General features: G+C 40.5%; 1 protein-coding gene across 3 annotated transcripts in view; it reads right to left on the bottom strand.

The window, feature by feature from the left end:
• Nucleotides 1–15,418, bottom strand: part of cdc20b (cell division cycle 20B) — a 38,183-nt gene that overhangs the window by 11,166 nt on the left and 11,599 nt on the right. For 2 of the 3 annotated variants that reach the window (XM_008102786.2, XM_008102788.2), the window contains exons 4-10: nucleotides 12,421–12,634; nucleotides 8,272–8,366; nucleotides 6,341–6,425; nucleotides 3,302–3,418; nucleotides 1,444–1,640; nucleotides 865–959; nucleotides 151–376 (exon numbers count right to left, since the gene is read on the bottom strand). In XM_008102786.2, the coding sequence (XP_008100993.1) occupies nucleotides 151–376; nucleotides 865–959; nucleotides 1,444–1,640; nucleotides 3,302–3,418; nucleotides 6,341–6,425; nucleotides 8,272–8,366; nucleotides 12,421–12,634 (1,029 nt within the window). Of the gene's footprint in view, nucleotides 1–150; nucleotides 377–864; nucleotides 960–1,443; nucleotides 1,641–3,301; nucleotides 3,419–6,340; nucleotides 6,426–8,271; nucleotides 8,367–12,420; nucleotides 12,635–15,233; nucleotides 15,387–15,418 lie in introns of those variants that run through there. The other variant, XM_008102790.2, reaches the window with a different exon arrangement.

Below are 15,418 nucleotides of genomic sequence, written 5' to 3'. Positions count from 1 at the left end.
GCTCACCTTCTAAGATCAGACAAGATCTGGCACCTTTTGGATATCTGTATGTTCTACTTTGCACAACAGGCATTTTCAAGTTGGCCACAGCAAAACAACAGTAGCATAAATGTAATTGAATTACATATTTGTACATTCTTGTCATCATACCTTGACTGCGGAGGAATGGTGTATGGTGTTCAGTGGTGTACACTGCATTGTCACACCTAGATCATGAGACCAAATATTCAGTAGGCCATCGCTAGAACCACACGCCAACAGTTCAGTGTCTGGTGACCACTGCAGGCTACTAATACTCTGTTTACTTTGCCGAACCATCCCAATGTAATCCTGAGCTCGAATGTCATGATGAAGAATATATCCCAGCCTTGAGCCACTGTGAACAATAGGAAAGAGCACTGTTTAACATGAATGAATGTCCTATTTAGTAGTTCCAGGAGCAACCAAAAAAAAAAAAAGATAGCTTGTGGGGAAAGTTCCAGTTTCCACCTCAACCAACACACAAATTCGGTTCACACAAGTGTGTATCTGATAAATTTCAACGTAATCTTAATCTATTCACTGAAGATTGAATTGGAAAATGAACTACAGTGTTGAGTCACAATATCTGTTATTCATAGATGGAATCATATAAAGATATGTGAAAACATAAAACCCAAACGGAACATTCTTGATCACAACTGCTGTGGTTAAAGCAGCATGTTTTGGTAATAGAAACTCTCACTGCTCTGCGACTCTCTTATTTCATGCACTATGCTTCTCCAAGTTAATGTAAAACCTGACGGGACTGTTTCCATAGAGCCAAATCCTGGGGGGGAAGACCAGCGACAGAATTTAAGGGCACAAATATACTTCATTGCTCACCTGCTAAGTATGTATCCATTCCAACTCATGGCTCCAATGACAGATTTATGGCCAGACATATTTCTCAGCTTCTTTTGAGTTTCGACATCCCACAACTGGCACAAAAAAACCCATACAACAATCACATATTTATATTTCAATTAGCACACTTATTCTGCGTTTAATTTTAAGTTGATTATTTTTGCACACTAATTTCTTACTGCATAAAATACCAGTTTCGGTGGAGAGGAGGTTAAAGCATTAGCTTAAGTGTTTATTCTACTTGAACAGAGGAGGTAAATCAATATCAGCATCCTTTTAATTTAATTTTAACCAGGGATTGGAAAAATTACTTTTCTAGAAATTTGCTAGGTCCTCCAGGGTGACTCTAGGATAACTTCTGGCACTTGGAAGACCTAGAAAATTCCTAGAGAGGGCATATTTTGTCAGGTAAAGAGAGGTGAAACCACAGGACCTGACCCCATGGCTACAGAAATATGATTGCATATGATTCATGTTATTTAGAAACTCATGCATAGAGAGCTCAATGGCACCATATTCACTTTGTCTAAAATAAGACTGTGAAAGTTAGAACTCTACCTGTACTTCTCCATCACTAGTGCCAAGTGCAAGATATGAATTTTCTCTCATCCATGCCAGAGAAGCAATGTATTTGGAACCAGAATATAATTGTATGCTTTCAAGTTTTTCACTTCTTCCTCCTTTCCAAATGTGTACAACAGACTCCAGAGCAAGAGCAAGAAGATTCTGTTGACTCCAGTCCAATATGTTTAGATCTGGAAAAGGAAAAACAAATCTATTTAAAATGAACACTTGATCTATCCTTGAAAAATTGGGTTTTTAATTTAAGTTGTTTCTTTATATTGTTTTTAACATAATGAAACCCAAAGACAAACATTATTTCAAAAACAGGATTAAACATAATTAGGTAAAATGAAAAAAAAAAAGTCTCATATTGTGAATACCCGGGTTATTTTGCAGGGCAGGAAATAAAACTCAAGGAAGGATGTATATACTTCACACGCTGAAAACGACACACGTCGTTTATTTTTTTATTACATTTATGTCCCATCGTTCAACTCCAAAGGATGTCAAAGTAGCTTACAAAGTTTTGTTCTTTTCCCAACACCTTTTCTTCAAGATTTGGAAACCAAGCCCCATGTGGAATTGCTTAGGGAGCTGAATATGTTTAACGTGAAGAAAAGAAAACTGAGGGGGGACATGACAGACAGGTCTAAATATTTGAAAGGATGTCACATTGAAGATGGGCCAAACCTGTCTTCTGCTGCTCTGGAGACTAAGACGCAGAGCAATGGATTCAAATTACAGGAAAAGAGATTCCACCTAAATATTGGGAAGAACTTTCTGACAGTAAGAGCTGTTCAGCGTGGAATATGCTGCTTTTAAGCATGGTGGAGTCTCCTTCTCTGGAGATTTCTAAGAAGAGGCTGGAGGATCATCTGTAGAGAATGCTTTGATTGTGTGTTCCTGCATGACAGGGCGTTGGACTGGATTGCCCTTTTAGTCTCTTTCAATTCTATGATTCTATGAACTGTGAGGTAGATTAAGCTAAAAGATGGTGCTCAGACCAAGGTTACCCAAGAAATGGCATGATGAGTCAGTATCTGAACCTGGCAATGCTGGATATGACTGCCTCCAGGCAACTTATTAGCTTTGAATCACAGGGCTGCCTAACCACATCATTCTCGAAGCCTTATCAAGTCAAAAGAATCAGTCTGTTTCTGAATGTACAGGAGTCTACTTTTAATATCTACTTTTGTTTTCTGCTGCTCTAGGGACTAGAACAAGGGTCCTCAAACCTTTTATGCCAAGGGCCAGTTCAGACTTTTGGAGGACCAAAACAAAATCCTATGCACACTGCACCGATCATATTTGTAGTGCAAAAAAAATGAAAGAACAATACAGTATTTAAAATGAAGAACAATTTTAACCAACATAAACTTACCAGTATTTTAGTGGGAAGTGTGGCCCTGCTTTTGGCTGATGAGATAGTCATGTTAATTGGGACTGTTGTGCCTTCAAGTCGTTTCAGATTTAGGGAGACCCAAAGTCTAATGTTTAGGACAGGGACTGGATAAATGACCTTGGAGAGTCACATCTGGCCCGTAGGCCTTAGTTTGGGGACTCCTGGACTAGGACATGGAGCAAAAGGATTCCACATAAACATTAGGAAGAACTTCCTGATGATAAGAAATATTAAACAGTGGAATACATTGCTTTGGAATGTAATGGAACCTTCTTCTCTTGAGTTTTTTAAGAAGAGGGTTAGATGGCTAGCTGTCAAGAGTGCTTTGATTGTGTATTCCTGCATGGTAGGAGGCTGGGCTGGGTGGCTGGTGTGGTCTCTTCTAATGCTATACATTTTATGCTTCTACACAACAAATATAATATTCTATGAAAAATACATGCAACTTACAATAGTCATCGCGCAAACCTGTAACATGAAACCTAATTTCTGGTTGCAATGGACAGGACTCAGTGTGAGTTGGAATGCCTTGAGCTTCACATTCATCCTTACTCCCAGCTTTGTAACCTGTGGGAATCAGTGGATACGATAACGGTTCATTTCTTAAAGCTGCATAATAACTTTATCTTCTCTTAAGGTGGCTATGAGCAACAGCAAGATCCAAGAAGAGCCCATGCACAAAAGAAAGTCAGTCCAGTTCATAGTAATATGTAAAATGGGTGCAGACCCACCAACCAATCTGTCTACTTTCTAGTAGGCAACCTAAGCTCCTACCCCAATGGCTGATCCATTGAAATGAGGTAGAAAATGAAATTCTGGTACAGCATCTATGACATGTCAGAAGATGCCACTGGAAAGAAAAGCTGATACACTTCTATGTATGTGCAAATTGTATATATAATTACTCATGCTCCTCAAAATATGCTGTGAGTAGGGGTACAAGTGGGTGGGTGATAAAGCTATCAGTGTTTAGTGGTTGGGTGGCTTTATACAAATTATTTCCAATACACCGTGAAGGTGACCTATCCAAGCAAACAGCCATTACTGCATCTTGTGGTGGAGGAATTTATATATTAGTCATGCACTGTGTAAAGAAAAAGCTAACATAAAAACATAATCTGAATAAACCTCACATGAGACAGACAAAGGGTACCATCATTTAATCCAGTGATGAGCTGAAAGCCATCAGCCATCTACTGATTCAAGAGTCACATGCTATGGCTATCAACAATGCAGCAACTACCATCACTACATGTGAGCTTGAAATTCAGCAGCATGGCTTCTCAAATTGTGATGGAGGTCCAAATGTATGCATTTGTTGGAAACACAATGTCTGCTTGTTCAGGCAGCTGGATCCAAGACTAGGAGATAGTTATTATTTCTAGTTTACACCAAAGCAAAGGAGCCCCCGGTGGTGCAATAGGCTAAATCCTTGTACTGGCAGGATGCTGACCAATAGGTCGGTAGTTTGAATCCGGGGAGAGCACTGATGAGCTCCCTCTGTCCACTCCAGCTCCCCATGCGGGCCGGGCTGTGGCACAGGCTGGTTAGTAGCCAGCTGCAATAAATCACTATGACCAAGAGGTCATGAGTTCGAGGCCAGCCTGCGTTGGAGTGACCACCCGACAATTAAAATAAAAAATAGCCCTGCTCGTTGTTGACCTAAGCAACCCGAAAGACAGTTGCATCTGTCAAGTAGGAAAATTTAGGGACTGCTTATGTGGGGAGGCTAATTTAACTGATTTACAACACCAAATGAAGAAGTATTCCGTCAAAAAGGACTCGTCATCACAGTGGATGATGAAGCAGCAGCTCCTCCTGTGGCCGAATCGAGCATACCCTCACAAAGCCAGAAGCTGGGAAGTTAATTAGCCTCTATGTCTGTCTGTCTCTGTGTTGTATGTCTAATGGTATTGTATGTTTGCCATGTATGTGTACATTGTGATCCGCTCCAAGTCCCCTTCGGGGTGAGAAGGGCGGAATATAAATACTGTAAATAAATAAATGCGGGACATGAGAGAAGCCTCCCTCCCACAGGATAGTAAAACATCAAACATTCAGTTGTCCCCTGGGAGACAACCTTGCAGACAGCCACGTATCTTACACTAGAAGCGACTTGCAGTTTCTCAAGTCGCTCCTGACATGAAAAAATAACCAAAGCATAATTAAAAAAAAATAAAGCTCTCGTTTTGAAATATCATTGAATTATGGCAATTTTTTCATTCTCCGATTTAATTCATCCTGGTAGACTTTAGAAAGAAAATGTATACTTATATTGTTGGGCGTTATTAGGTGTAAAAAGTTCTAACGTTTTCTTCCCACAGCAAACACCATTCATATCTGCATATCTATCTCATCTTCATGAGAGATTTCTTTCCTAAGATACTGCATGACCACAAACCTCAAGTAATGACATACACCCCGCTGAACTGATACCGCTGTTGGTTTTAGTTCTCATTAAAGAGACCCCAAAATGCAAGCCTTCGGGAAATGACATCCCACATCACACTAGTTTTCTAATCTCTGATCTAAACACAATCTAAAATATCTCATAAAAGTTATCATGACTGTCTGAAAAGGATGAGGGCTAAAACCACATAAAAGGAAACAGCACAGCCAAGGGAATGCAGCAACCTTCGATTTAAACTTTGCCGATAAAATAGTCTTGGACATTTATAATGTTGTGATTCTGCTTCATCCTATGAAATCCTGAGGTTTGAAGTTTGATGAGGCACTAGAGGAGTGGTTCTCAACCTGGGATCCCCAGTTGTTTTTGGCCTACAACTCCCAAAATCCCAATTTACCAGCTGTTGGGATTTCTGGGAGTTGAAGGCCAAAAACATCTGGGGACCCCAGGCTGAGAACTACTGCACTAGAACTCTCTGGCAGAGAATTCTGACTACCCCCTAAACTGCAAATCCCACAATTCCATAAAATGTTGCCATTAAAGTTAAAGTGGAATTATAGCAACATTCCTGAGCAGTATGGGAGGGTCCTAAGACTCTGGCATTTCTAGAGACCCGTTTATACATGGTACAGCACTGATAAGCTTGAATAGATGATTGTGCAAATCGGCCTTCTGCAATATAGTACTTTCCAGATGTCTTGGCATCATCACCACTGCCACCTCACAGCATGGCCGATTACATTGGTGTATTTTATTCATAGTGAACAACACTTTTTCCTAATTTTGGGACTCCATCATGGCAATTGTCTCTGCTCTCTGGGAAAGATGGTAATTGTAGTCCAGCAACATTTTGGAATCCAAGATTGGGAACCACTGGTCTAAATGTTAATACTATGGAGCTACACTTGCCATGAAACAAATACATGGATAGTTATATCAGTAACCAGAGCTTGAAAAAAAGACATTTTGGATTACAAAGTTTTCTAATCTGCAAGGCCATTGGCCACACTAGCTGGAGGTTTGGCAGTTGTAGACTAAAAAAAATTTCAAAACTCAGTCAGTAATGCTGACTTTTGCTATACCTTTCCAGGGACAATCAAGCTTTTCAATTTTGATGCTTCCTTTTTCTGAATTGACTTCTCTTGTTAATGTCGGGTGGAGGTACTTCTGTAAGAAAGTGAACATGAAATGAAAGTAATAAGATATAACAGAAGTCTAAAGCTATATCTTCTATATATTGGACAGAAGTCTGTCCAATAGGTCTGCTGATTGAGCATACACTTTGGATGCAGAAAATTCTTGATTCAATCAGTTTCCAGCATTTCTCAGTAAAGCAATCAGGTAGCAGCTGTCCTGTCTGAAATCCAGAGCCTTTTCCAATTGGATGACTTCCAGATGATTTGAACTCTGGTTTCCAGTATCCACAATACAACACATCTGGAAGCCATAACACCTGGAATGGATGGAATACCATCCAGTTGTAAACACAAGGCTTTTTACTATTAGCATGTTATAGACGACATCTCCCAGAATCACTCAGCCAGCATGGGAGGCATTCATGATGGCTGGGGCTAATGGGAAGCACAGTAAAAAGAAGTCTACATTTCCATAATCTGGTAATCCATAGTTCCCCTGATAATGTTGACTGCAATCTGATCAGCACTAGTCAGAATAGCCAATACTGGGAAATAATGAGATTTACAGTCCTACAACCTGTACTATTTGTCTGTTAGTTCTTTGTTGATTGCCCAGAAGGTACATATTAGAATGGAGTAAAGGGAGAAATAAACTTTCTGTTCAAATGTATGTATGTATTTATTTATTTATTTACGACATTTATATCCCGCCCTTCTCACCCCGAAGGGGACTCAGAGCAGCTTACAAGTTACAAGTTACGTACATACAATACATACAATACATTATATTTTATATAATATTGCAACTCACTATATGAATGAGCAATCCCTTATCTGAAATTCCAAAATCTGAAACACTCAAAAATCCAAAGTTGTCCACTGAGGGTGCTTCTACACAGCCCTAAAACCCATACCAAAATGATTTAAAATAACCCTCTTCGGCTCAAGTTCCAGTCACCACCTCCCAACCCAAACCGGGCCTTTACCCGGGGCGCGGGGCAGATACATGCCATCCCACTTTATCTCAGGATAGCATGAAACCACCCAGAAGCCCCCCCCCCCCATTTACCCCCTAAAACTTACTTTAAAAGTCCCTGGCCACCATAATTCTTCTTGCATCTTTCTGGCACGGGAAAATAACACCCGAGGAGATGGGAGAAGTGAAAAATCCCTCCTCCTCCTCCTCCCGTCTCCTCACGCATCATTTTCTCATGCCAGGAGGATGCTCAAAAGGTGCAGGATGACTATGGAGACTGACCCCCGGCATTGCAGAACGGGACTCCGGGAGTCAGTCCCTATAGGCCCAATACCTCCTTAGATCTGGGCCTTTCAGGTAGGCCCAGATCTGATGAGGAATTTAATTAATTTGGAATATATGGGTTTATTCTGAATTAATTAAATTCCTCATCAGATCTGGGCCTGGGTGGGCCCTGAGATAGTGACACCTTTGCTTTCTGGTGGTTATTGAACACACACATTTTGTCTTGTGTACAAAATTGTTAGAAATATTGTATAAAATTATCTTCAAGCCATGAGTACAAGGTGAACATAAAACATACATAAATTTAGTGTTTAGACTTCAGTCCATTATTCAAGATAACTTATTATACATGTATGGTATGTGTAAATGTAGGTATTTCAGAATCCACAAAAGAAATCCAAAAATCAAATCACTTCTGGTCCTGAGCATTTTGAATACAGGATACTCAACTTGAATCACAGTATGTACGTTTGGTTCAGAAGGCATATTCCTACTGCTTATTCCCAGCAGCAGCAACTGAGGACATTTTACAGACTTTTATTTCAATTAGATTTAGAATCCATCTACAAAAAATATTTGAGAAAGGCTAAAAACTATCAGGTACATTGCTACATACCTGTTTATTTGATTTGCGTCTTTCAGACAAACTAATGGCATTGATAAATGCTTTGGGTTCATTGACTGTGGCTTCAGGAGGTGTCTTAAAATGCTCTGAAAGATAGACAGTAGTGAAAGAAATGCTATGTGTATAACCAATAACTATATAATGCACGGTTAATTTCCCTATATACTGAAAACAAACTGTTTTTTCCAACCATGGTGGCTCTTTCCTGGGAAAAATACATACAATAAACAGCCAAACATGACTGATATATTTAGTGACCACCGAACGGTGCATCCTATAAAAGCTCATTTCCAGCTGGACAGAACTTGTGCATGTTTTGTTTGCAGATATCATGCTCTCTCCTGGGAAACACCAAAGTAATTTCTCTCTTTCCAAATACAAAAGGTAACTTCAGATTAATCTTTTTTCATGACATACCATGGGACAGTATTTTCTACTGTACCTGAAGACGAAGGCTAACTTGGTTGGCACACAGCCCCCTTTTTTGAACATCTTGTCTCTGCCTTTCAGTATCTGCTCCATGTTTCATTTGGTTGTTTTTCCTCATTAATAACTTGGGCAATATACATGAAACAATTATGTAGTACAATCATAACACAAAAATGTGAGCTCTTTTTCAGTTGTACAATTTTGATCCCAACTGATCCCATGCTGGTTTACTCAGTTACTCAAAGTGATACATAAATCGTTGATAACAGGAAACATGACTCTCAACAGCTATTAATCATAACGGCAATATATTATCTTCTATATCAGATGCACTATACCTTTTGGTATCAGTTTCTAGGAAACACAAGCAGGAAGACATTACAGAGTTCAAATCCTGCTTCTGACTTTCTCCTAATCTGTTGGTTGGCTGTAGTGGGGGAAAATGCTGGACTAGACAGATTTTTGGTCTGATCCTAGTTAATCTGGTCCAAGGTGTTTGGGTTCCTAAGGCAAACAAACTGGTGCCACATGTTATTACAAAAGGTGACTTCAGATTAAACTTTTTTCATGATATACCACAAGATAGTATTTTCCAGTATTTTTCATGACATAACATGGGCAGGAGCTAACTTGGTGGACAAAGGGAAGTCTTTGGCACACAGCCCCCCTTTATTAAGGGCCGGGCTGTGGCGTAGGCTGGTTAGTAGCCAGCTGCAATAAATCACTATGACCAAGAGGTCATGAGTTTAAGGCCAGCCCATGTCGGAGTGAGCACCCGACAATTAAAATAAAAAATAGCCCTGCTCGTTGTTGACCTAAGCAACCCGAAAGACAGTTGCATCTGTCAAGTAGGAAAATTTAGGGACCGCTTATGCAGGGAGGCTAATTTAACTGATTTACAACACCGGATGAGGAAGACTCCATCAAAAAGGACTCGTTGTCACAGTGGATGATGAAGTAGCAGCTCCTCCTGTGGCCGGAATCGAGCATACCCTCACAAAGCCAAAAACTGGGAAGTTAAATAGCCTCTGTGTCTGTCTGTTTGTATGTTGTTTGTCTAAAGGCATTGAATCTTTGCCGTATATATGTACATTGTCATCTGCCCTGAGTCCCCTTCGGGGTGAGAAGGACGGAATAAAAATACTGTAAATTAATTAATTGACTAATTAACACCTTGACTCTGCCTTTCAGTACGTGTTCCATGTTTCATTTTGCCTAATGGTATATCCAACCACATAGGAGTCACACAGTTCAATCATCTTTTCACACTGTGTAATCGATTTTCATCAGTTTTGTGGTTCAAAACCAAATTTGGTCAAACTTTCCTAAGTACTCATTTGACTTCTACTGGCCATGATAGGGTATCAAACAGGAAAACGGTTCTTGGTAGAGAAACTGTACAATAGAATAGTGAGATCTATAATAACCTGTGCTGTATATTAAGAGAAGCCTTCCTAGTACTTTAGGTGGGTACTTGAAACAAGTTAGAAGACACAGTCAGAGGAGTGTTAAGCAGCCAGAGGACTCTGGTTGTAGGGAAACTGCTCTACACAGATCAAAGTCCAAGTAAACTGGGGGACTTTTATAATTTGCAAACAGGACTGGCCTAAAATGTTTTGCTCTCTGAAGCAAAAGTAAAGATGGTCTTCCCAACAGCCACCACCTCAACTAGTAGTAAAGTCTTACTTCAGTAAGGATACTCAGACAGCATTTACCACTTCAACTGAAGATGGTTTGGGAGGAACACAGAAAACGGTAGAGCACACACAGCTAAGTTCTCCAACAAAAAATAAGAGACAAAAGAAAAGGCTGGTGATGTGTGGTCGTCTGAGTGCTGGAGAAGGATTCTGGAAGGCCTGGGTTCAAATCCCTGCTCAGCCACTGGGTCATCTTGGGCAAGTTACACTGTCTCAGCCTTAGAGGAAGGCAATGGCAAACTTCCAAGAAAGCCCTATGAGTAGATAATAATAATAATAATAATAATAATAATAATAATAATAACAACAACAGAGGCACAACTATGTGGCCCAAATGATTCATTGGAACTTATGCCTCAAGTACCACCTCCCAGCAGCAAAGAACTGGTGGGATCACAAACCTGCAAAAGTATTGGAAAATGAGCACGCAAAGATACTGTGGGACTTCCAAATCCAGACTGACAAAGTTCTGGAACACAACACACCAGACATCACAGTTGTGGAAAAGAAAAAGGTTTGGATCATTGATGTCGCCATCCCAGGTGACAGTCGCACTGACGAAAAACAACAGGAAAAACTCAGCCGCTATCAGGACCTCAAGATTGAACTTCAAAGACTCTGGCAGAAACCAGTGCAGGTGGTCCCGGTGGTGACCGGCACATTGGGTGTCGTGCCAAAAGATCTCAGCCGGCATTTGGAAACAATAGTCATTGACAAAATTACGCTCTGCCAACTGCAAAAGGCCACCCTACTGGGATCTGCATGCATCATCCGAAAATACATCACACAGTCCTAGACACTTGGGAAGTGTTCGACTTGTGATTTTGTGATACGAAATCCAGCATATCTATCTTGTTTGCTGTGTCATACAAAGTTGTTGTGTCAATAATAATAATAATAACAATAATTTTATTTATATTTCGCTTTTTCTCTCCATACAGAAACTAAAAGCAGTTCACAATAAAAAGCATTACAATACAACTTCAAATACATAAATATTAAAACAACATTAAACCTCATTAATATTAAAAAATAATTCAGGTTAAAACCATAAAAGCATATAAACCACAGAAGCCCCTGACAATCTTAAAAACCTTCTCCTTTAAAAGCCTGCCTGAATAAAAAAAGGTTTTAGCCTACTGTCTGGGAATTAACCTGCAGGCTGTTCCCAGACTCTGGAACATCTTTCCAAGAAAGGCTGGACTGGAACACTCCTTGCTATATGACTGTAAACATGGCCTTTTTTCAGATGGCCTCTAAAGATTGATTGCTCAAGTAGAACGGATCCTGAAGAATTGCGCTATAGTATCTATTTGTGTTTATTTGTACTTTTTAGTAGGCATTGAATTAGTGTGAGGCATTGGTTTGAGCAATAGACTATAACTTTGAAGACCAAGGTTCGAATGTTCACTGGACAAGTCACACTCTATCAACTTCAAAGGAAAGCAAAGGCAAATCTGCCTCTGAGTAAATCATGCCATTAAAACCCTGTGATCGGTTTAACTTAGAACAACTTGCAGGCATACAACAATGACTTGAGTCGCTTCTGGGGTGAGAGAATTGGCCGTCTGCAAGGACGTTGCCCAGGGGACACCTGGTTGTTTTGATGTTTTACCATCCTTGTGGGAGGCTTCTCTCGTGTCCCCGCATGGAGCTGGAGCTGATAGAGGGAGCTCATCTGCGCTCTCCCCAGGTGGGATTCGAACCTGGCAGCCTTCAGGTCAGCAACCCAACTTTCAAGACACAAGGCTTTTATCCCCTAGGCCACCGGAGGATCCACATTTTAAAGTTAATGTAATGATATTTTTAACTTTTGTATTTGGCATATTATCCAACACGGCCTGAAAACTAATAGTCATGCAAGCTGAGGATGATTGGAGAAGTTGGAATCATACCTATCTAGAGGGCACCGGGTAGAAAAGTCTGCTTGTAAATTAAACAGACTGCAGGCATATTAGAAATCTGTTGGGTTTTGAAAACAGTCCCACTTGGAATGCACCATCTGACACAATACCTTGAACTGCTGTGATCTTCCTAGCTGCACCTTTCAGATCAGAATCAGGAGCAAAGGTGGAATATCTGGCAGGAGGGAATGTTTGCTCTGCCTGGTTTCCAGTGCATGCCTGCTGCCATCTCGTGGAAATGGGGCTACTAGCAACTGGGGTCTGGAAGGCCAGCTTCTTCACTATGCAGCTTTTAAACTCTGAATAAGAGGTCTTGCTAGGAGTCTGCTTTCAACAAACACATACACAAAGAAAACAAATAACAATAAAGACATTTCTTGAGATATTGAGGAACTTAAATTCTGTCAACTAAATATATGTCAGAGAACTGGCTGAAGTATATGTAGTTAGAGGTGGTTTTTATCATTTTCATAGAATATAATGTTTGGGGATCCAGACTAAGGTTGCAGCCTAATACACACTTAACTTGGACTAAGATCAATTTAATTCCACAGGACAAGCAGACAAAAGCAACATCTCACTGTTAGGTTATTGGGATCAATGTTTCATCTCAACTTACATGTCATTCAATTCACCTTAGGAAATGGGAACTGACTTATGTGGTGCCTACACCAGGCAGTTTAGCATGCTGTAAACCAGAGCAGTACAGATCCAGAGCACAGATGCTGAATCTGAGGCCATTGTCCAGATAAACCAGGACCACATCAGAGTTGTCACCTCTTCTACATCACCACTGCCACCATCACTCCTAGGTGGCCACAGAACTTCATCCAAGTGCCTGGCCATCATGTTGGCATCTGTGATTTCAGAACAGGGCACCAATGTAGTCAACAAAAAGAATGGGGTTGATCTTCTCTCCTTCTTGCTGCTTTCACAGGTACCTTGCTCTGACATCCCAGACACAAAAAGTAATGGCCAGATACTCGCTAGTAGTGGTGGTGACATAAGCCATGCCCTTTCCCCATGTTGATCAGTGTGGGGAAGGAGAGATAGAGGCAGTGTCCATCTGGATGCATGATCAGCAAAATTTGGTTCTGGAGTACCCCTCCCCCATTTTGCCTAAAGCAAGGCAAAATCAGTCTCAAACAAAAAAAAAATCTAGGATACTTACTGAAAGCCACTGTGTATTCACAGTGAATCTAGGTTTTTTGGCCCATGCAGACAAGCTCATAAACTGGGGTTCCAACTTACTATTTCTAACTGCTCAGAAATCCGTCTGGTTCCATATGCCTACTGGGACAGATTTGGCGGGGGGGGGGGGGGGGGCCTTTTTAAGACTTAATTAGTTCAGTGAAGAAAATGCTTAGCAGATTCACAAACTGATAAGACCACTTAAAAGCAGGACGAGTGTAATGCTAGATGCATATGAATAAGGGTAAAAATACTGCAAATATTTCAACTTGGGTATAATACAGGAAGTTGTCTTACTCTGGCTACCTCAGGATAAGAGAGAAATTTGGCAACAGTCAAGGTCGCATGGACTTTCCTTCTCTGTCACCTAGTAAAAACTTTACATGGAATTGAGCAGATCCTAGGGCAAATTATTTTAGTGGATCCCTCACCTCTGCAGCAGTTCTGATGACCAAGAACAATGGGGAATCCCAGAAATAGCTGTTCGACATCTGGAGAACTACATGATTTACAAGTGAAACCCAATTGTTACTCCAACTAGAATAGAGCCACAGAATGAAGTGGTGAGATAATGTGGTCATCGGTCAGCCCTACATTCAGTTCTAGTTGGGACAAGCATTTGTATATAGGCAAGTGTATTTACATTAACCAACATGATGTGGTTTAATCATTGGACCATGGCTCTAGAACCCCTGCTCAGCTATGGCAACCCACTGGGTGACCTTGGACATGTGACATTCTCAATCTCAGAGGAAGGCAAGGGCACCTCTCCCTAAACAAATATTGCCCCCCACTCTCATAAAAATAAAACTTTAGTAAGTTTGCCTTAGGGTCACCATAAGTTGGAAATGACTTGAGGGTATACAACAACAAATATTCTCATTAGAGACTAATTCTGTACAATTTGAATTAGAGTCCAGTTGGATGACTCTAAGGAAAAGGGCTGTGGCTATCGGGAACAAGGAGAAGAGGGCAAATTGACATTTTCTTTCTGTGTTCATGTTCTAGAAGATGGTAAATAGGACAGTTTAAGTGTGAACCATTTTCAATTTGAAATGCTAAGCATTTTGTGACCAAAAGGACATTTCTTGAGAAGGAGAGAATTCCTGTTGTGGGCCAAAGTCCTCATTTGGCCCTACCCTCGTATCTAAACCATTGGATAGGTTTGAGCATTAGACAATGGCTCTGAAGACCAAGGTTCAAATCCCCTTCCCGGCCATGAAAACCCTCTGGGTGACCTTGGGCAAGTTACAATCTTTCAGCCTCTTCCTCCTCTAAACAAATCTGGAAAAGAAAATTAAGTAAACAGGACAGTAACGTTTTAACAGAGGAGAACAAGATTCTTTTCCTGTTTATGCAAACTGCAGATGCACAAACAGCAAAACAAGGAAAAAAAGCTAATACCCAGTAGGTTAAATCTCCCAGTGTGACCACCAAAATGGAAATCTGGGAGACAAAATGTGGAAGCTGGTAACAGAAAAAGTAATCTCTGGGTACTTTTGGGATAAGTTTTTAAGTGTTTTCTATAAATTTGTTATTTCCCTTATGTGAGGCTTACCTAACCTGGTTGTTTCATTTCACATAAACATATTTTTCATTTTAGATTAAAAAAAAATTGCTAAAACATACTGAGCTGTTCTTTCTTTGTAGTACAGAAACTTTCCCTATTATTTCCAAAGGTTTTGGCAACATATGTGCAAAGTACAATAACAAAGCAATTTTTAAAACTTGCATTATTTCCTACGAGCTTGTCTTGGAGGTGAACAGAGATTGCGCTGACAGTGTTTAGCAGCATGCAGCCCAAGGAAAGCACCCCTCCTGCCCTACTTCTGAGCCACTGTTGCGGCTGTGTGTTTGGCTGTGTGTTTCGTGTTTCAGCTCCTCCTCACATTCCAGGCCTGCTGAGACTTCCCCTCA

This window comes from Anolis carolinensis, chromosome 2, assembly GCF_035594765.1.
Source record: "Anolis carolinensis isolate JA03-04 chromosome 2, rAnoCar3.1.pri, whole genome shotgun sequence".
Taxonomy (NCBI): domain Eukaryota; kingdom Metazoa; phylum Chordata; class Lepidosauria; order Squamata; family Dactyloidae; genus Anolis; species Anolis carolinensis.
Note: the sequence above shows the minus strand (reverse complement) of the source record. Positions and strands in the feature narration are given on the sequence as shown.